The sequence below is a fragment of the Nipponia nippon genome, unplaced genomic scaffold, assembly GCF_047370975.1.
Source record: "Nipponia nippon isolate SJK-2023a ecotype South Korea unplaced genomic scaffold, ASM4737097v1 scaffold_10, whole genome shotgun sequence".
Classification (NCBI taxonomy): Eukaryota; Metazoa; Chordata; class Aves; order Pelecaniformes; family Threskiornithidae; genus Nipponia; species Nipponia nippon.
Window position 1 is genome coordinate 31,517,245 of NW_028262291.1, and position 21,458 is coordinate 31,538,702.

General features: G+C 43.9%; 1 protein-coding gene across 4 annotated transcripts in view; it reads left to right on the forward strand.

Moving 5' to 3' along the window:
- Nucleotides 1-21,458, forward strand: part of DPF3 (double PHD fingers 3) — a 200,846-nt gene that overhangs the window by 53,768 nt on the left and 125,620 nt on the right. For all 4 annotated transcript variants that reach the window (XM_087746422.1, XM_087746419.1, XM_087746421.1 and 1 more), the window contains exon 2: nt 16,478-16,638. In XM_087746422.1, the coding sequence (XP_087602548.1) occupies nt 16,478-16,638 (161 nt within the window). The remainder of the gene's footprint in view (nt 1-16,477; nt 16,639-21,458) is intronic.

Below are 21,458 nucleotides of genomic sequence, written 5' to 3' on the forward strand. Positions count from 1 at the left end.
AAAAATCCCTTAGTACATAGGCAAATAGCAACACTGAAACTGTGGCCTCATTCTTCTGCCATCTTGTGCAGTCTTTTTACCTTAGCAAAGTGAGTGTAAAATACTAGGAGAAATCAGAATGGAGTGCTCAGTCTATGCAAGCTTTAATGGCAATCAAGTGTACAATCACATGGGGAAATGATGTTTCTGCAGTTCAGATTTAGGCCTTAAATCCAAACCGAAGTTAAAATGTAATTTGTCATAATTTACTTGTCACTGCAATATTAAATGTTTTAGAAAATCAAACTGTATTTTTTCTGCTTCCACATTTTTTGCCGTACTATTGCTGTACTCAAATGTATTGACAGCTACAGTCACACGGAAAGATATTACTACAGTAGCCAGTTTAGTCCTTCGCGACATAACATGTTCCTCAAGTGACTATAGAACATACAACCCTAAAGGAAGCAGATAATTGCAGAAATGAAGTACTATATTTTTACTGCCATTTTTGGAACACTAACAACTCTCTAAAAGGTGGGTATTGCTAGAATTTAGTCCTCTTCTTTCCGTAGAACCATGTGTTCTTCTCCAGTATTTTATCAAGATTTTCTCTTTTATGTAGGTAGAATTAACAGAAAACAGACAAGCAAACAAACCTAAGCAAAAGCATGCAGCATAAAGATTCTGAAAAGTGTCAGATTTTGGATATTAAAAACAATCTCAAAAACATGTCAGCCTATAGTAAATTGTAACCATACCTGCTATCACCTCAAATCCTCTAGGAATTTTTACCACAGATACTTCCCAGATGCTGCAGCTGTTTCCAGCTGTTTCTCCACTTTTGGATGCACCATGCAAAACTGAGAAACCCCATCAGCTGATGGACAAACTTATGAAGGGTAAAATGGAGTAGGAGCTGCTTACTGGGAACAGACAGAATTTCATCTAAGATGATGCTGACTGAAGACATAGATGCCAGCTGTTTATCAGCTGGCTTCGTACTGAAGGTTCATTTTCCTTGAGCATGCTCTGTATTTATACTTCCCCTCCTTCCTTCAGCCTTTTGGCTTACTAGACCAAAAGAAGGAGTATAAGAAAGCAAGCCATGAACTTATTCATATAAGTGTATCATTTTCTTATAATTGAACTTCTTTCTGGAAAGAAGTCACGTGGAAAGCAAGAGAAGAGATCCTCCAGCTCTTCATTGCGCAGCAACAAGAATGACCTGGAAGGGATCGTATCTAACCACATAAAATGTCAAATAAACACCAGGCATTCTTTGCATTCAAAAACCAAACGTGAGTTCCTATAGCTCCTCCAAAGTAAAATATTCAAAGTCATTCATGGCAGACTTACAAACAAGAATCTCCATGTGGCAGTGATTCATTTGTAAGTATATGCAACCTGTCTGTGTACAGGCAACACTATAGATCAGTGATAGTCAAACCTGAAAAGTTTCGTTCTTGAATGGACTGAGAGAAAGCGACATAATCACCAGGGTGTGGTAACCTGATGCTATGCTGTGCTGTGATGTGATGTCTTTGATGCTTTGTCATCATTGATGGTAAGCTGGGAGCAGATGCCTTAGTGCAGTGTCAGATCATCACACCATGATTAGCTTGTAGAACTCTGCAGTTGTGTTTTCTTCCTGACTGCTGGTGAAGAGTTGCTTCCCATCTCTCCATCTTACTGCCTCTCTCTTTGACTACATCAAAGAGTAAAGAACAATCTCAAGTGCTTTGCCTTCCTGTTTGTTGAGCAAAGAGAGGCTCTGATTAAGCCTACAGATTCCTCCAGAACCCACATGTGATGTTTTAAGGAGCTCAAGTGGAGCATCGCTGAGCTATGTAATACATCATTAGATTATTTTCTGACTTCTGCAAAAATGTCCTGTGTTTCACTGAGTGACATGGTGCTATCTCCTAGTCTTTCTCTTTATGCTGAGAAAGATTCAGTGTATGACTGTTTAGTGTGTGTTACACAAAAAGGCCAAAGAAAGAATCTCTGAAGGGCTTTTCTCTCATAAGTCCCACCAAAGATGATGAGATTTTTTTAGTATTCAATGCATATGGCTTGCGGTTCTCTTTGGGGAGAAGAGGGGAGAGTGTACATTTGGAGAGAAAGGAGCTAATCATTCTGTTGTGCACGTGATAGAGCCAACAATGTTGCTGTCAAATAGTAGCAGTTCCTAAGCTAACCACAATGGAGATCCCCCAGTTGAGGGCAGAGGAGACATTTTACCTGCCTGCTTCGTGCTCAGTAGCAACTACACCAAGATGATTCATCTGTGTGTGATGGTCCTTAGAAGCAGAAGGCTTCCATACCCTCCTTATGTTGCGACCTTTTTGCAGATCCTTCCATTTTCTTCCCTTCTCAACTCCTGCCAGTGGAGGGACTCTTCCCTTCCCCCTTCCATTGCCTTGGAGCTGTTTTGCTTCTCCTGATGAATGTCAAGTGCTTTGGGCCTTCAGCCCTAATGGGTGGGGGCTAAGACTTGGATCTACCCCTGAGACAGAGTGGAGCCAGCAAAGATGGGTTATTTTAAATTGTGTGGCGACAAGCCTTTTTTTTCCTTTCCTTTTTGTTCCCAGAGGATAGCTGGGGAAGTTTGTTGTGCCAAATGCTTGGAATGTGGTTTTTCTCCTCTTCTTCCCCCTTCAAAACAGAAAGAGAAAACTTTATGCTGTGAATTGTGTTAATTGGGGAACATAAATCCAAACTGTAGTGCAGCATTGCTGGGCCTAGGCACCTATTGAAGTTTAATGAGGGAAGAGCAGATTTCTCTTGCCCTCCCCTCTTATGCTTTCCCCACATCAAACTCTTTCTTGTGGTACAGTCCTGCTCAGATGGAGTATGGGAATGCCAGGGAGAGCATGTGCTTCGGTCCAAAGTTCTCACGGGTCTGAAAGCAATATGTGACTCCTTTAAAATAACGCAGCCAGAGTGAGGCATGGCCCTTCTCCCAGACCAAAGTTAGTTACATTGCCAGTGTAGAAGAAAGAGAGAGAGATTCCTCTGGCTACCTGTCAGAAGTGGCTGCAAGCCACTACAATTGAGACAAATCCATGCTGCAACAGAGATTTGATGGTCCGTGTGCCCAGACCGTACATTTCTGGACTGATGACAGGGTCCCATGTGGGCTGTTATATGACTTTTTACTCCTTGTGTCAGGCCTGATACTTTCTCAGAACTTCATGATGAAGTATTTCCTTACGATTACTGACTGGCTGAAGAGATGTCTCATTACATCCAGAACAGAAAATAAGAATCCTTCGCCCTGTCCCATCCCTGGTACTGGAAATAAATCGGTGCCCATCAGCTTGTATAGGATGTAATGGAGTCCCTTACACAAAAAGCCAACCTGGGAGGGCCTTGATCAGAGCGTGAATGGGAGTGTAATAACCCACTGAGTGTGATAAGATATACTTTAGCAGAGATGGACAAGTTCATCTGAAATGGCTCTGGAGTGAATGCCAAAAGCAAAAGCTTCTCTTTGGCACTGATATTTCAAGAAGAAAAGCAATTCACGTAGTGGAAGAAAGGTAGATTGGGAGAGTAACAGGAAAAGAGCTTACATAGAGGGCCCTGTGAGTCCCAAAATTTATTAAAACCAATACTGACTGTCTCTGAGGTCTGCTGCAATAAAATAATAAAACTTACTCTCAGGTAAAAATGCTTCTCATGGTGGTGCAAGACCAGCGTTCATCCTTCAGTTCTGGATAATATAACATTACTACAGGAGGTATTTTAACCTGCTGGTAATATTTTGCTGCTTTTGCCCACAAACTCATCAATGTTTGTGTAGCATTAAGCATTAAAACTCTCATTTTTATCAGCTTCACCAGCCCTTGCTGATGCAGCACTGGAAGTCTGGGAAGAACCGCTTGCTTTTGCTTTGAGAGATGGGATGAAAGGTTAGAGGGGGTGGATGGCGATTGCATGAGCAATGCAGGTCAGGTTACTGGTGGATTCCTCTTGCAAGATAAGTGAGAGCCCTCTGAAAGGTAATTATTGGAAAGCATAAATTCCTGAGATAACCTGTCCAAGAAGAAATACTGACAGGAGCAGGGGCCATGTGTTAAAGGCTAGCCATTACTCCAGGGCAATGGGTTAACCTCTCTCTCTTGTTTTTTGCGTAACCTCTCCTTGCTCTGACAATTGACTCCCTCAGTTCTTTCCCTTCAGTTACTTGTCAATCTTTTCCTGGTCCTGTTTATAGACCACTGTGACGCTCGTCTCGATTCTGCGCTAATTGGGGTGCAGACAAGTGGAGACTCAGTATGCAGTTTAGTTCCGTGTCCAAATTCTTGTTTCGTCTTTGCTTGTCATTGTCATTGTCACTGCAGTGTTCAGGTAGCTTTTACAGCATGTCTAGAAAAAAGAAAGGTTGCTCTTGTATTTCTTTAACTGATTTTTATATAGAAAAGCTTCAGCTAGCTTTCAGGGATGACATGGAGTCAGTTTTGCCTCTGAATGAAGAAAATTGCTGGATTTCAGTTGGGGAAGGAAGTCTTGAAGAGTGAGAAAATGAATTTCAGAAGGAAAGATGGAGCAAAACTGGGAAATAAGAAAAGTGCCTTCTCTTTCTCTATGGCTTTGTTATGCAAACTCTCTGTGTCTCATCTGTAATGTAGAGATAATGATATCTACCCAGCCCCTGTTTCCACTGGTTGATTGATTAATGACTGTCTCATGATCCCTAGATTACACTTTTGTGATCTACAGCTTTAACTACTGCAGTGTGTTACATCCCAGAAAGAAAATGGAAGTAATGTGTTAGCTCTGGCTAGTTCCAGCTAGGAAAACATGATAAACTGACCTGAACAGGCTTGCCCACATGTACCTGCTTCTAAGACCTCATTCTAACAGTGCACTGAAGCATGTGCTGTCTGTTCAGCTGCCATCTCTGTTCAGCAAGACATTCAAGTATCTGCCTAACTTTGAATTGAAGGGGACCTGCACACTCAGTGAGGTGCTTTGCTGAACTGGGACCTGATGCTTGGTCACAGGCAGAGTTTCATCATAAGTCTTGGAAGACCGCAGTGAACACACAGGGCCAAAGATGGATCCGAGATCTGCCCTAGCATGATTAGGATAGGTGTTAAACAACTGGAGTCCATAAGAATAGTGAAACTTGCTAAAAGAGTAAGTTGTTTGAGCAGCAGAGAGGATCTTTATTGTGCAGTGATAAACACAGCAACACACTTCTGCAAGCTTTGCTAATTGCTAAGTGAATTACAAGGCTTTTCTATTTGCTTTAACTGTTCTGCAGTAATAACCACCTCGATCTGATACTTGAGTTAAGGTGGTGCTGAGAACAGGAGGCAAGCCAGAAGAAAAACACGTGCAAGGAAGGCTGGTGTATAGGGGAACAACCATCAGATATCTGAGTTTCTGAGAGCCAGTTGTGGCAAGTGCTTTTTCTTTATCAAACAGTTCCTCTTATATGCTGCATAAGTATCTATAGAAACAAGGGCACAGGTGTTTGAAACATCACTTTTCAGAGTTAAAGCAATGTGTGTATTTGCAATGATGGTTTTCTCTGCTCCCATGGGATGTGCTCCAGCTGCAGAAGATCCTGTGCCTAGACCTTTGAGTTAGTTCAAGTGCGCTGTCGATACAGGGCATTCTTTATGCTGAGGGAACTGTGAGATTATGTGTTGGAGGGATGCAGTGCATCTGTTTTACTTCTAACTTCTACTGTTTCTTTTTGAGGAGTAATAATGATACTTCAGCAGAGGAATGCCCGTAATCTGCCCTACTTCCATTTGCGGGTAGAACTGGGGGAAGGAGGTAAGAAAAGGAAATCTAATTCACAGTCCTCTTGGGAATTCCCCTATGTAGCATGAATCAAGTATATCCCTGCTGTACACCTGCTGAGGTCAGTAGATTTATACAAGTAACAGAATGATTGTTACTGTGTATTCAGGAGAAATAATAACTCAAAGAAACATAACCTTAATTATCTAGGCTTAAGATGGCTTTGTAGACAACAGAAAATATTATTTCCCATTGTAAGTGTTTTGTGTGGTTAATAATTATTGACTGGATAGAGTAGATTTTTCTGTTTTCTTACATGTGTATTCTATTTGTCATACGTATCGTGACTGAGGAACTGAAAGTGCTACCCATTCAAGATTAGTAACTTTATCTTTAAAGTCTTGGCTACAGGTGATTTTTTTTTTCCAAGGCTGACCTCAGAGGCAAAGTAAACTCTAATAATTATGTGGTTTTATTTAGATCTATATAAATCTCTGCTTTGCTACTTGTGCGATTGTTTTCACCTGAGCAGAATGGATTGTTTCCTGTAGTGGGATTTCCTTTGCAGCAGGAGATACAAGGTTCCTACAAAAGAGGCAAGTCAGCAGAAAAATGTGAGCTCACTAACTCTTTCTAGTCAAAGGACAGGAGGTACCTAAAATATTAATGTAATTACAGTTCTGCGTGGTGGGGAAGCTTGCCTGCCATTTAGGAACATTTCTACTACTCTTCTACTTGCATGTTTATTTCAATCTCTTCTAAATTCTGCCATCTGGATTGAATGGCACTGTATATTTGTCTACTAAATAACTGCACAAGGTGCAGGGGAAATCCCAGCCTGGGAACTTCCAAGAAGGCTAACAGAGGTCATTCAGAACAGGACCATGCTGTAGAGCTTGGACAGTTGTGACTCTGACAGGGCTAAAAGCATGCAAAACCCTCATGCTCTTTCCTGGCATCTCACTGCCTGTTGAGATCTGATGGAGATACATGGCTTCATGAAAGTTGAGCTACATAGAGACACGTGAAAAGGAATGCTCTTGTCAGCTTAGCTGATGTCATTTGGGCCGATGATGCAACTGTGGTGGTAGGGGATAAACTCCTTCCATTTGTATATGCTGTGTCTCCCAAGAGGGCTGTGCTGACTGAGTGACATAGCTGTCGCCACTGATGGTGTGGACAGGCTTTTTCCCATTGCAAGCAAACGAGTGTGCTACTTCAAGACTAACCCAAGCTGGTTGTACTGCTGGAGACTACCTCTGGTGGCAGGAGGGGTTTTGTGCGCTCACCCTCAGCTTCTCCAGGCAGTGTCAGCTGGGTTTGCTCAAACAGATCAGATGGCCATGCCTGAAGTGGATCAGGGAGCGCTCATGCAAGTGTTGCTACTGGCGGGAGGTGCAGGAGCAGTAAGCTGTAGGAGACAAGCAGTGAAAAGCAGCAGGGTAGGAGGGAACAGGTGATATTTTTAGCCAGCACAGCTAGAGCTAGGAGAGGATGTCTGTTTATGATCTGAGCATCTTTTAGTATAGACAATGCCTAAAGTAATGCACGCGATTTATTAGTGAGGTAAGGGTAGGGTGTTACCCGTGTTCTGCAGGGGAACTGTTAAAGCTACAAAGGAAGTCGTGGCAGTCATTTGTAGAACTCTGGTTTGCTGGCTTCCTGGTGCCAGCTCGAGTGATAGATTACATTTTTTACTAATCTACCTTTCTCCTGGATGTAGGAATGCAAAAGATAGGTCCACTGTGGGAAATCAGGACTGAGGGAGTTGAACGGATAGACAAAGGTCTTTGACTACATCTGGCCCCTAAGGCTATGATTGCACTAAGCCAAACAGACTTCTGGTGACCCCAAGCCCCAGCAGCTTGAGATGCTTCTTTGAAAATATATATAAAAAAATCTCTTCGATGTTGTCATGTCCAATCTAATATTGTTGCTGAAGTTTTCATTAGTTCATTCCTTTAGTAATTGGAGAGAATTTCTGACCTTTTGTGGGAGGTTAGGACCAAGCAGAATTCTGACTGCTGTCTTCAGATACAAAAGAGATCTAGGTTATTACCTTTCGCACCTGTTGTTCATTTAATTGGATGATGCTGCATCTCTTTAAAACGGAAACCCTGGCCTGAGAAAGAATAGATGCTCTGAGATATTCCCAAGGAGTCTGCCTCTGAGATTAACCTAATTGGTCGCTGTGCTGAGCCTAACAGAGATTGTATGCAATGTCTGTCTATGGAAACACCTTAGATAGCCTGATATGTGGCATGGAAACTGCTGCTGTTACCTCTCCATGGAAATGGGGGAAAAGTAAGAGGAGAAGTGGACAAATGACCACAAGCACCATAGTATATTTGTTCACAGTCCAGTATATTTGAATGGGGCTGAGGAATTAATCTTCTGAAATACCTCATCTAAGCACACATCATCTTGTACCTTACACAGATGCCTGTTGTATCTAGCCAACAACTCTGTATGTTAACTGCTGAGTAAGGTGGGCATAATGATCCCACCTTTTTGGCTTTGAGAGCTGGAAATGTTGCTGCAGGCCTTGTGCGGGCCCATGCGCAACTGCAGGAAGAGGAGCACCTCCAGCTGTCGTCCTTCTCTTCCTGCACGAAGATGGCAGCAGCTCTTGACCCTGAAAGCCAGATTTTGCCTGCAGGCTGCTGTCAGCAAAATACCCTGATGTACCACACTCTTCTTGGCAGTATTAACTTGTGCTGCTGTTTCTTTTCTTTAAATGGAAATGCTGGCAGAGCTCTTGTACTTCCACAATACTTGTGAGGATGGGGCTAATCAGATCAATTTTCCCCAAATTGTGAGCTATGCCTACCTTTTGTTGTTTTTCTTCAGAGACAGATTTTTTGCATGAGATGATACCTGTAGTTTCACACTGGATTAAATTACAGTGTAAGACTGTTTCCAGAGTAGGGAATTTAGCTCACTCTATGATGCCAAGTTCTCTGGTATGACTCAGCGTCACACCATGATTCAAGCAGTGAGAAGCCTGTCAATTCTGGCCACAAATAGCCAGTAGAGATTTTCCAACCCGCCAGGGGAAATCTGCTGATAAATACCTGGCAAAAGGGGATTCCTTTGCCCTTCTACACATAGGAGATGGGCTAATGCTGGGTGCTCGGAGGAGGGTGCTGGAAAATCTCGCATTGCTCTTTCACTGATCTAGGATTCAACCTAGTCTCGTAGCTCAGGGCATCTCCTTGACTGCTGTAATGTCTGGGCTGTGCCAGTGCTGACTCAGGAACTTGTCATCAGCTCTCTGATGGCTCCTAATCTCTTGCACCACATACAGTCTATGCACCTGGCACAGTACTTTTGAACAAATGCTTGAAAGCTTGTCTGTTTTGACCTGGCTCTATGAGTTCTTCCAGCGAAAGGCATTAACTCTCCTTGCAAGCTTTTCCTTTCGTTTACCCTTTGATCATTGCTGCTCCAGCAACACTGTCTGTGCTTGCGACTGTATACTGCTTTGTGGTCTGATTTGTGTATTCTATCTACTACTGAAACAGTTTTGCTAGCCATTTTTTTTCTCAGACTCCCATGCTGGGGAAAGTTATACAGGCCTCTTTTTGTGCATCAGGTGAAATTATTTAATATGTATAGAAATGAAATAGATGTCTCAATGACTCTGGCTCTTGGAGAGTCTAGAATAGACATGTGTTTGTGGGTCTTTACAAAGCTGCCAAGTTTATGTTAAAAAACTGAAATCCCAGAAAGTTTGAGTCATTCTGTAGCCCATCTGGAAATCCTGTTTTGCCTTCGCTCACGTTCACACCCCTTACATCATTAGAAGATGTTGTGCAGGGACAGACACAACTGACCAGTATGAGAAAACTGAATCTGCACATTCCTGCACTTTCTGGCTTGCCCTCAGAGTTTGTGGTAGGATTTTGAGCAATCTGTTACGCTTCACCTAACGTCAGGAAAGCCATTCTGTATTTCTGTTGAGTCTTGGTATCCTACCTCTCTGCAGTTGCAAAAGGTGAATGATTGTAGCATTTGGGAGCTGCCTATAGACTGGAAGTTCCAGAGAGTACAGCCAAAGGAGGGGCCCAGCCAGTCCTTTGTTGTTCAGTGCTTAATAGTGGTCTGATACTCTTGAATATGTCATATTTTCTTTTGCTTGGATCTTTTGATGAATGTTGTGTTAGCGTCTTGCAATGTAACGTGAGGATGAGCAGAGCAGAATACTTTAACTCTTCCGGGAAGATGCTCTGGAGCTGGGGGTCTGCTGTCCGAAGGTGCTGTGGGAGTCTGGTGGTACTGGGCTCTGTTAAGCACAGGTTTCCAGTTGCATCTGCTCTTCTGGGTCTAGAAAGGAGAGGCAACTGTTCAAGCGGCTTGTACTTAGCCCACTGTGCCCTTTGTGAAAACCAGTGATGTTTCAGAGTGTATGAGGAAAAGGCAGGAGGACAGGCTGGGGACTCCTGATCTCCTTGGCTTGCTTTGTGATAGGGTGGGTACCACAGTTTTGCAACTAGCTCTGTCTTCGTTGCTTATCTAGTCTAAGGTAGAGACTCATAGTAGGCCAGCCCAGATGTGAAAAACACACATAAGCATGGCCAGGCCACTGCTTGAAAAGAGAATTATGCTGACTGGAGAGAGAGAGAGAGAGAGAGAGAGAGAGAGGAAGGCCCTTTTGATGATTGTGTCTATTAGATTGTCCACATTAGTGTCTGTCTTCGAATCATAAACAATGTTAGCTCATAGTTTGTAACATTTCCCACTCCCAGCCAGCCTCACTACTGTCTCTTCTGACTTCAGCCTCTGCCAGCCATGCTACCCTTGCTTTCAACACTGAGAGATTTGGGAGAGTGCTGTCTGCATGAGAGGGGAAAAGATACATAAAGGTGCGTGTCATCAACGTAATGGCTGGCATTGCTGCCCATATACTTCATCATATTCCCTGGAGGTTTTGCATAGATATTAAATAGAAGTGGTGGAAGAATTGAGCCCTGTGGCATTCTTCATGTCAAGGCTCACGGAGAGGAGAAGCAGCTGCCTGCCAGGGGCCTGCTGGAAAGGAACGAGTGTAGCCAGTTCAGTGCAGTTCTCAGAGCACTTGCCAAGACATGCAGTTGGTCAAGCTGTACCTCTTGGTCTGCAGTGTCGCAGGCAGCTGATAGCTCAGGTAGTGTCTGCATGATTTCTTAGTCTCTTTCCATCTTTGTGAGAAGGCCCGAGACCCTGCTGATGCTTCATTTTCAGACTCATTCATGAATGTCTTCAAAAGGAGAGTGCAGTGTATTTTCTGAAGCCGCATTGCATCACTTGTTTCCCACCACTTCTCAGATCTTGCCCAGTTTGAAACTGGATGGCAGTGCTGCTGAAGAACAATTTCTGATTAAAAATGTCTTTCAGTCATCCTCAGTGTTCCTCACAGTATCAAATTATCTAAAATATAAGACTAGAGGCTAAAAGTATGGTAAATGAAAACTCTATGGTCTTCAGGAGAGCAAGTCCCACATTTTCGATCATGGCTGGGGACCATTGCAAACTTCAGAAGGAAAAGTCTGTTGCTTTCTGTTACGTGATTAGTCATTTCTTTCTGTGCTATCAGCTTTTTACTTGTCTAGTCATGTAGTGAGAATGGTTTTAGAGGGAAATGACTAGAAAGGAGCCTGGCCTCAGGAACTGGAGACAATCTGGATTCATACTCAAAGGATCTGGTGGAAATTTAAGAGCTGCACTTAAGGGGGACTGATTCTTTGCTATATAATTTTTCCAGGGGCGATGTGGACCTGTAATCATGGGTGAGCTTGGCTGGTTATATGTCTTCAGTGAGTGCTCTCCTTCTCTGGATCCTAACCTGAAATGCGATAGGCACTGCAGGAGGGGTGCGCTAGATTCTGCCCATTTTGTAGCTTTTGTAAAAATTGTAGCGCAGTCGAATAGCTGGTACTTTGCAGGATGGGCTGGAAAGTAGTGGTGGAGAGCTGCTCTGCTGCTTTCAGGGCCATCGGGATCCCTTGTCAACAGAGAAACGAACGTCCTGAAGCAGCTGGAGGGAAGCCAGGCTCTTGGTCCTTGTTGCTAACTTATGGGCTTATAAGCCAGGCCAGTTCCTGTTGGTTTTTTTTTTGTTTCAGGCATGCCTAGACAGAGGAGTCACAGCACTAGGTACTGTACAGAAAAGTATTGCGTCGGAGTCTGCTCAGAAACCTTCTGGTCTAGTTAGAGCAGGCAGGCAAAGGTTGAGAGAAGGGAAGGGTTGTTCTTCACCGACTTTGTTATTAGTGACATGATTCCATGATAGAAAACCTCAGTTTCTTAACGCTTAAAAGGACAGTGACCTCATGAAAGTCACAGGGTCTGATCCTCCATCCTAGTGTATGCTCTCATGCCAGTGCCTACCTGCAAGGCTGCACAGAATCGCACCAGCCTCACATCACCGTCTCAGTACCCACGGGGCCGGTGGTGCTTTCAGAGGGCTCACCTCCCTGTTCACGCTGCGCTTCCGCTGCTCCGAGCCTGCTGTTTAGGTTTAGTCCCACCCTTTTTCACCAAAAAAGAGCTCCTAACTGCTACAAGACATATACTCCGCTATGCAGCCTTGCAGAATATTGTAATAGCATAGGTTATGCTTTTCCAAGCCAGGGAGCTTTTATTAGTCAGGCAAAACTGGGTTATTTTAGTATCCTCGGGCTGGAATGTAAATGCAAACCTACGCATATGCCAGCAGTGTCACCAGCCCGCCTGTCCCAAGCACCTGGGATTTCACCTGTGGCCCTGCACTGAGGGGCTGTGTGCTTTTCGCAGTGTGCTGACAACTTTATTCTGTATTTCAGTTGTGCTGCTTTCAGTATGATTTGCCTTCGTTGGCCACCAGTTGTTCATTTCTGCTCCTTGGTTTTTTTTCCCCAGCATCTTTGAAATCTATGCATATGCTGATGATTTTGTGTCATTAATATCAATCTAGACAAGTCTGTGTGACCTTTCACTCCTGTGTCCAAAGGGAAGAATCGACCCTTGCAGTCAGTCACAGCACAGCACTGACTCATACATACTTTTCATAAAAATAATGCAGAAATTCCCTATAGTTTTTACAGATATTTTTTCAGGAGATGAAGTATAAGTCTTCCATAGCAACACAGCTTGGGAAAACTATGAAGCATGTAACATCAAATAATTAATCTTTCTGACAAATGACACACTTTTTACTATTAATGTTGTCTGTTTATTTTTTTCTATTCATATATCTCGCTTGCTCAAACTCAGCCAATCTGTTTGAGCTTCATTTGAGCTCGTGCTCTCCAGTCTTATTCCCACCCTTGTCTGTTCTCCAGCTCCATTGTAAGCCTCCTGGGAGGGAGCTGGGATCTGTCCCACCTCCATGACTCCACAGTGATGAGCACAACAGGACCGTACTTTCCCTTTTTTTTCCCAATTCTAATAATACTTTCTGGTTTTCCTGCATAAGATAAAATATGCTGTGTTTAGATATGTAGCACTGAAAACAAAGAAAAAAAATCTCTACATTTAAAGTTCCTTAAAAAAAACTAACTGAAATTTGGAACGAGTCAGAGTCACTCCAGTGAAGACTAATGGTAAAACAAAACAACCAACCACCCAAAAGTAATTGCAGGGAAGCTGTTTTCCACTGAGATATGACTGTCATAAGGAAATACTGTTTCCTTACTTTCCTATATTTGATTATTTGTCACTTTTAAAAATTTCATTTATAGTTAAAGTCAGGGCAAGTCCTCAGGGTCCTGATATCTGAATACCTTTCCAGTGAATACTTAGGGGCTGGGGTTTTTGATCATGCTTGCTGTAGTGGAGCCAAGGCAAGGTCTCTTAAAGTACGGAGGTGACTAAATGCTTCTCTTAAATTATTATTTTTCTTTAAGGCAAAAGATGCATATTTAAAATCTTTAAAATAAATGTAATGAAACAGCTAGACTACAGGATTGTGTCAAGAGTGAATTTGACCCATTAACTTGGTAGCTTCTCTGTCATTAGGATCTCAAACCCCCTTTTCTCCCTCTTAGAAAAATCTGAAGTTTAATCTTACACCCTACTTGACAGTGTCATTTAAAGCCAAATACTTAACATTCTAAGATTTATAGTTATTTTCAGTCTTAGAAGTTGAGGGAAACTGAGGTCATCTCCAGATGGGGTTGCTGAGACGTATTGCTTTTGTTAATATGAATGCTTTATGGTGTGCATGTTCTGATGACTGGAGTAATTTTTAGCATAAAGAAAACCTATGCGGTGCTGGCAGTTTGTTGTTACACTGCTGTGCTCTTCCAGTAAACTCCTTGGAGTCAGTGAGCATCCCTGGCTTAATATAGGGGGAACCTGACATAGCTCTGTGGAAGCTCAAGTGTTTGTGGAAAGAGCTGTTAATCTTTGATCAACTGGAGTCTCCTTGCTACTGACTTTGATTACACAAGTGTACAACTTTAATTACAGCTTTTAATAAGCTTTCATTTCTTCCTAGTCACATTCTTTGTATGGTAGTGCAGCTTATCTTTTCCTTTCTCCTCTGCTCCCCTTCCCTCCCCTCCCCCCGCCTTTTTATGGAAAAAGGGGTTTGAGGTCATTGCGGGGGATTCGGTGTCCGGAGGGATCCTGCTGTTCACGCTCTGCCCATGGCTCTGCCCTCCACTTGCTTGTACAGTCCGGAGAGCTCTCTCTTCCAGCTGCCCTGCAAAGATCCCCACACCGGCTGCTGCCCTCGAGTTGGTGGTCAGCCGGGGGTGGACAGGGCTGAGAGGCACCACATTCACACAGACGTTTACTGCTGCACGAAACCGCTGAACAACCCTTAGAAAGTCTCTGTAGCCAAAGGATGTGACTGACAATTCCTGCTTGTGGAGGACTGCCCCCTTCTCTCCCTTTGGGGACACTCTGAAATGCAGCGGCTGAAGTCAGAGTGGCAGAGGGCAGCAGGAGGCTGGTGGGCTCCAGCGTCCAGCCACGGTGCTCGTTCCACATCCAGGGGCTCAGTGTGCTGGATACCCTCTGCTCATTAGAGAAATGACCTGGTGGAAGCTTTGTGAGAGACTTAGAGACTAGCAATTGTAAATAATTGAGATGTAGCTAAAACAAGCATAAGGAAATGATTTTTCCACGTGACTCATATTTCAGCTGTGAAACTCATCGCCCCACAATGTTTTAGGTATGGAAAAGGTAAGTGGGTTGAGGAGTTGGTTGGATAAATTCATGGAAGAAAGATTGATCAAGGTCTATTAAACATAATATCCCCACCATTGGGTAACCTGAGACTTGGGGAAGTTAAGTTCTGATCATCAGAAGTGAGAAGGGGGAACCAGAGGTGCCTCCCTCTGTATTTGCCCTGCTCTTGTGTTCTGCCCTGAGCCTCTGCTGTTGGCCTCTGTCAGTGAGAGGATATTGGGCCAGTACAGCCCAGGGGAAAAGAGTATGGCTCCCACGTGCATCATAAGGTGCAACTCAGGAGTGACCTAAAAGACGTGAGTCGGAAAAAAGACACAGATGGTAAAATAGTGCAATTTGCACCAATTTGACATTCAGAGGTGTGCAAAAAGAGTATACTTTTAAAATGCCAGTTGTGCCTACGGAAGAGGGTAGCGGGGAAAACAACTAATAGAAAAGGAAAGGGAGCCTCTTTTATCTCTGCGCATGCATCCCTTCGGCTCCCTTGCTGTGCATGCTATACTCTTTTTGCACACTAATGAATATCAGAGTCAGAGCAAGTTATGCTATATATCACTCTACTCCTATTTTCTAATGAACTTGCCCCTAATGGGTAGCTTTCCTAGCTATTCACGTCACGACTGAATTTCACCTTGACAATAGATCAAGAATGAGGTTCAGCAGTGTGGCCCACCTACTTTGCAATGCTCCAGCATGACAGCTGCTTTGTGTCCTCAGGGTAGCTTTACTTTGATGCTTTTCCCTGTTTAGAAAAATTTGGAGGGAGGATTTTGGTAATCTCCAGCAGGCAGAGTTTTTAAACCTTTCTCAAGGGAAGATGAAGATTCTACAGAATTTTTGAACAAATAGTTATTTATGAAATAAGTGACATTGTCTTTAGAACTGTTCCTCCCACTGGGCTCCAGAGGGAAGCAGCATTTGCCATGCTGGATCTTACCAGTCGCTGTTGTAGCCTGCTGCTGTTCGTGCCTCAGGCTTGACTGTGGAAAACTCTGGAAGGGTTATGACAAAATGTCTAGTCTGACCATTGAAGACATGGCCCTAGTTGTTAAAAGGAGTGTGTTTTCATGCCTCAGAAGCACACAATATGAGGACTATGTCCTTTGCTCTTGTGGGCTCTCTGACACCAGAAATGCTGGAGTGAACTTCTTCTAAACGTGGCTGGCTTTCTGGTTGCTCAAACTATACTGCAGGAGTTGCTGTAACATAGGATTGAAATGACTGGTTTGCTCAGTTGGCTGGACAAACTATGGGGGAAGAGAAACAATAGAATGAGTTGACCGTGGTGTATATGTTGCCTGACCCAGGATCATGGGCCAGTGTGGTTGCATCATTTGCTCATTCAGTAGCTATGCCACTACTGAAAAGATCTGTGTCAGGTTCCTGAGAGTCTGATCTTTTGGTGGCACTTTCTGCATGATCTGCTTCAGCAGTGTCTCGTGTCAGCAAGCTTTGCATGTGTTCAGGGAAAGTTTTTCTGCTTGTCCATTTTTAAACCAACCTTACGTCCCCTTTTTCCTAGTCTTGTTTGAGGGGGCAGTGCAATCTTTCTTACTCTCTGCCCTGTCTCTTTTGGCAGACTTGGGGACCAGTTCTACAAAGAAGCAATTGAGCACTGTCGCAGCTATAACTCTCGGCTGTGTGCTGAGCGAAGCGTCCGCCTTCCCTTCCTGGATTCGCAAACTGGGGTAGCTCAGAACAACTGCTACATCTGGATGGAGAAGAGGCATAGGGGACCAGGTTGGTAGCATTGTGTCTGTGTATGCATGTGCATGTATGGAGTGCTGGCCACTGAGCCCTCATGGGGTTTAATTAATAGGAGCTCAAACCTGCTATGGGCCACACAGAAGAGAAGCTGCCTAAACCTCTGTGCCTGCAGGGGATTTCCTTTGGTAACTGCAGAGAGCTCATCCTAATTATTCTGTCTCTACCCAAAGAAGTACCTGCATGGTAGTTTCTAAGGCCGCATTGTTGTAGCTCTTTTAATGCTATTGATCCCAGGCTGTAGCAGAAGACACAATCCTCTGCTCTAAGCAGGATTGGAATTGTCTTCAGGGTGGAGAGATGGAGGTGGGAGTTTCTCAGATGAATGCTGAAAATCAGGAATTATATTGGGAAGGATTTAAAGCCGAGGTAAAATATAGAAGAGTCCCGTTATTGGAATGAACGTTGTTCTGATGCTTAGAAATACAGCTATAACTCTTGGTTCTGCTTTGGATAAGTTACTTGGATGTCAGTTCTGGAGCTGCAGTTTCCTCAGGTGCAGAAAGAAGTTGATATATGTCCTTAAAGAGCTTTGGCTAATGCCTGTTCCAAAGCTCAGTGAAGCTCAAGGGAAAACAGCACTGTTATTTTTGTAGCCTTTGGTCAGTCTTTCCTTTGTTAGAGTAAATCCATCTGAAATCCTTGTTTGAAAGGCAAAGGACAGTCACCAGTTCAAAGACTGGAGATGTTACTCAGAGAGAAGTCCTCCTGAACCCCAGGGGGAATTTTGCTAGAGTATGGCTCAGAATCTGACCCACCATTAGCTCAGGGAACAGAACCCAGCACCAAACTGGGTTTGTATTTTTTTTTTTTCAGTGCAGACCAGAGAATCAAGGCAGGGATGGGGCTAGGGTGCATGGGCACCAGAAGCATGACATGCACACATGCGCATGTACACATAACAGTTCCTGTAAACCATAGTGAAAAAAACTCTAAAACTCCAGATCTGGAATTGTGGGAAGGTGCAGCCTGCTCTTACCTCCTCCACTGGCCAGTTTGGAGGTAGAGTGGGAGGAATTTTCCTCCCCTCCTGGGGGCAGACTAAGAAAGCAATTGCCACCTCTGAAGAGTGCTTAGCTGAAACTTTCTCTCTCCCTTTCCTAGGACTTACTGAGGGAAGGATCCTTGCACTGCTCCTATTCCTAAATATCCAAAGTAGATTTAGTATTGTCTTGCAGTACTACCAGAAAACTCTTTCTATAGTAAAATGCAGCCACTTCTGGTGCAGGAGACAACAGGTGTTTTACCAGCATTAAAAATACCCTGAGAATGTTTCAGCTGCCAAAACTGCTGGGGTAATCTGGGACTGCTGAATGTGGTTTACAAGCTGAGAGTTGTCTGAGGTTCTGGGCTAACCCTTCTTTTGTAGGTTGCTTCATGACCACAGTTGGGTTTTTGTTTCAGCTGAAAATTCCCCATTTGTAAGAGATTATGCTTTGGCAAAACTAGCTTTCCTTTTTTTTTGCTAATCCGTTTACCCAAGGAATTTCTGTTCTTGTAGCATCTCATTATGAGTAAGGTGCTGCTATTTTTATCCTTTTGAACACAGTCATAAGCAGGTATACATCCACTATATCCACAACTAATGGTTTGGCAAGAGCATCTGCTGCAAAGATAGACATAGATAGTCTTGTATGGGTTCATTGGTGTCTCCGCACTTACAGAAGAAGTCATCATAACAGTGTTATGGCATCACACCAGGCACCATGAGGTCTTAACGCTTTGCCTTTCTCAACAACAAGCCCTCTGCACTACCTTGAGCAAATTCACTGTGCAAATCTTTCTTTCCTTACTTCTGATAGTGAACTGTTCAGCCGCTTACCCGGCAAAAGAGTATCAGTGGCAGTTCTCCTGCGAGGCTGCAGGGGGGACTAATGGTGGAACATTCCTCACAGAGAGTCTTCAGTGAAACAAGCTTCCTGCATCTGCATCAGCCACCAAATCTGATGCCTTTGTTATTTTGAGTTAGAATAATCAGTGGGAAATGAAGCAGCCCTCCTCCCCCATATTTGCTCTCCTCTTTCTTGATTTTTATTAGCCCATTTAGTGCTCCCTTGGGTCTCTTTGCATCATCTATTTCTTGTAGTATTATAGTGGGTCAAAGCATCCCTCTACAGTTTTAGCATGCCTGTTTTCAGGCTGTACACAATGCGCTTATGCCCATACTGAAGGGCTCTGAAAATTCTCTGCCAGCCACCCTGGTGTCTGTCTTGTGTGCTGTGTTCACTGCCATTTACTATCCCTAACCTGAAAAACTGTATAAAGACAAATGGCAAAGCTCCAGGACCTCTTTTAACTTACAGAGGGCTTGAAAAACAGAGAGGAGAACCAGGATCTCAGTATATTAACCTGATTTCTTGCTGTCCTCTTTGTTAAAGGAGTCAGAAAACTGCATCTCACGATAAACAGTTCAGGGTTAATTTCACACAATACTGCACATAACTCCCTCCTTCTTTTCCCCTCCTCCCCCGGCCTTTCACACAAGCTTTGAGTTATGACTCTTCTACACTAATGAGATAAACAACATAACTCACTGCAGGTTCTGCTATTTCCTCTATAAGCAAATGGTTGGAACCTTCTCTGGTTGCCCTATAAGGCACCAGAGGGAGAGACAACTGAGCCACGACTGAAGACAGCAAGACCTGTGTATGCATGATTTCCATATGCACTGCAAGACTGCCTGCGGAGGGGCTAGATTCAAAGCGTTCAGAACTGACCCTTTCCTTATTGCCCCTCCTTTGTGTAAACAATCAAAGATCCACACTTCATGTGAGCCAGCACAGTGACAGATGGGGGTCAGGGTAGAGAACTGAAGGTAGCATTTGATGGGTTTGGATCAAGTGAAGGTCTGGTATGTATTTTAAGTTCATTGGATGGCTGTGTATTAATGAGCAAGGGTATTGTGAATAGGAACAGAGAGCTTACCTCAAGGGGTGCAGAGATGGATGTTGGATCATCCATCTCTTATTGATCTATCTGCCACCTGGAGTGGGCTGTATGTCCTCTAAGGAAAAGGCTTTCACACCTCTGTCTTTTCAAGGATACCTGCTTTGTTTCTTGTTGGGCTTTCAGCGTTTCTGGTTGGCTTTCACTGTCCTGGCTGAATCCAGAACTGCTAATTCATATTAGACCACTCAATAATTGAACCCACATTAACAGATACTCCCCCAAGACTGCAGTAGATCCTTGCTCCTCTCTGTCTGGAACAAATGCTCAAAGCTGTGGTGCTCACTTCATTCAAATGACTCCTCTGTGGAGGCCTGTGCAATGAAGGGCTGATTCTCTGTCCTATTGCTGTTGCGGTCTAGCAACCACCATTTCGATGTCGTGAGCGAGTTCTTGCACAGGACCTGCTGTGAAAGGGTGACACTTCTTCCCTCCACCTCTTTAATGACTCGCATCAGAGCCAGGCACAATCCACCTCATCATAATAGCAATTGTTTGCAGTGGTTAATGTTTGCTAAGTGCCATGAAGAAGTGTGTCTAAGCACTGTAGAAGTGCTAGTTATTCACATTTTTATTCCCAAACCAGTCCTGAGTGCCCTGCTTTGAAGTGTGTCCTTCTTGGGTGGGCATAATGCCCAGCAAGCTGTGCAGCAATGAAAGAAGGACATGAAAAGCCCCAGTTCAGTAGCACTCTGTGCCCTGGAACAGCCAGGATCTCTGCAAATACTCCATCGCTCAGCCATACCCAGGCAGTGTGCTGTAGGTGCTCCGTTTATGCACCAAGGCCTTGGAAGTAGGTGGAAAGTGCTGGGGTCTGAACTGGCATTCCCAACAGTTGAAATATTTAAAACCAGGAGCTTAGGCTTCACTTGCAAAATTTGATTCGCCCATTTTCTTGAGGTGAATAATTTTGATGTGTCTTCCCCCCTCCAAGTAACAGGATATTGTTTTTTTCATTATCTTCATTTGGTTCAGTGAGTCAGTTTTGTTCCCAAGCTGGTACACTTTCCTGGCTGCTTCAGAAGGGATGGCTGAGAACTCTTGGGCCATCCTGCTGCCCTTGAGCTGTTCTGCTTTACTGGCACTGCTGTGGTGGTGTCCAGCTGTTCACTGTTGGTACGGTTTCAGATATGGTAACTCCACTCCTGTCCTCTAAGACTAACAGCAACAGCAGAAGGACAGAATAGCCATAGCAGGTGGATGGTGAGGGCAGGGGAAGCAGGGGAGAGAATTATATTCTTCCAACTTTTCTGTATCTTGCTGGGTATTTCTGTGTGTCATGAGTATCTGGGGCTGTCGAGGATACTTTGAAGCACTTGACAGTGTGCTTCTGTGCCCCTAGTAGCAACACATTCACGAAGGCCTGCTGTGTTCTGAATACAAGAGAGCGAAGCATAGCTTGAACGTTGGCTAAGGGGTGTCTGTCAGGAGAGCCAGGGCAGCTCAGAAGCCAGCGATGCCAAATGTGATTCAATGGAGGATGCCGTAACATAAACGTTACTGCCGTATCTCCTCCCTCATTCAGGATGTTGGCATGTGGAGGTAATAACCAAAAAGAAGAATCTGTCTTCAAACAAAAGTCCAGAATTAAAGCAAAAATACAGAGTCCAAATAACCAGACCTCATGGATCTTGGTTTGTTCCCACTTGGAAGACACAAATTTCCTGAACTGCTCTGTGCATCAGGGCCTTATGATTTGCGTGTCGGAACTTCATCTCTTCTCTCCCAAGGGGCTTTCTCTGCCCGTGGAGGAGGCCTCACCCCTGTGACCCAGGAGAGTCTGAAATTCTATTTACTCTGAAGAAATCACAAATTATTTATGTGCAGCTCTGGTTTCAGTGAGCTGAGTG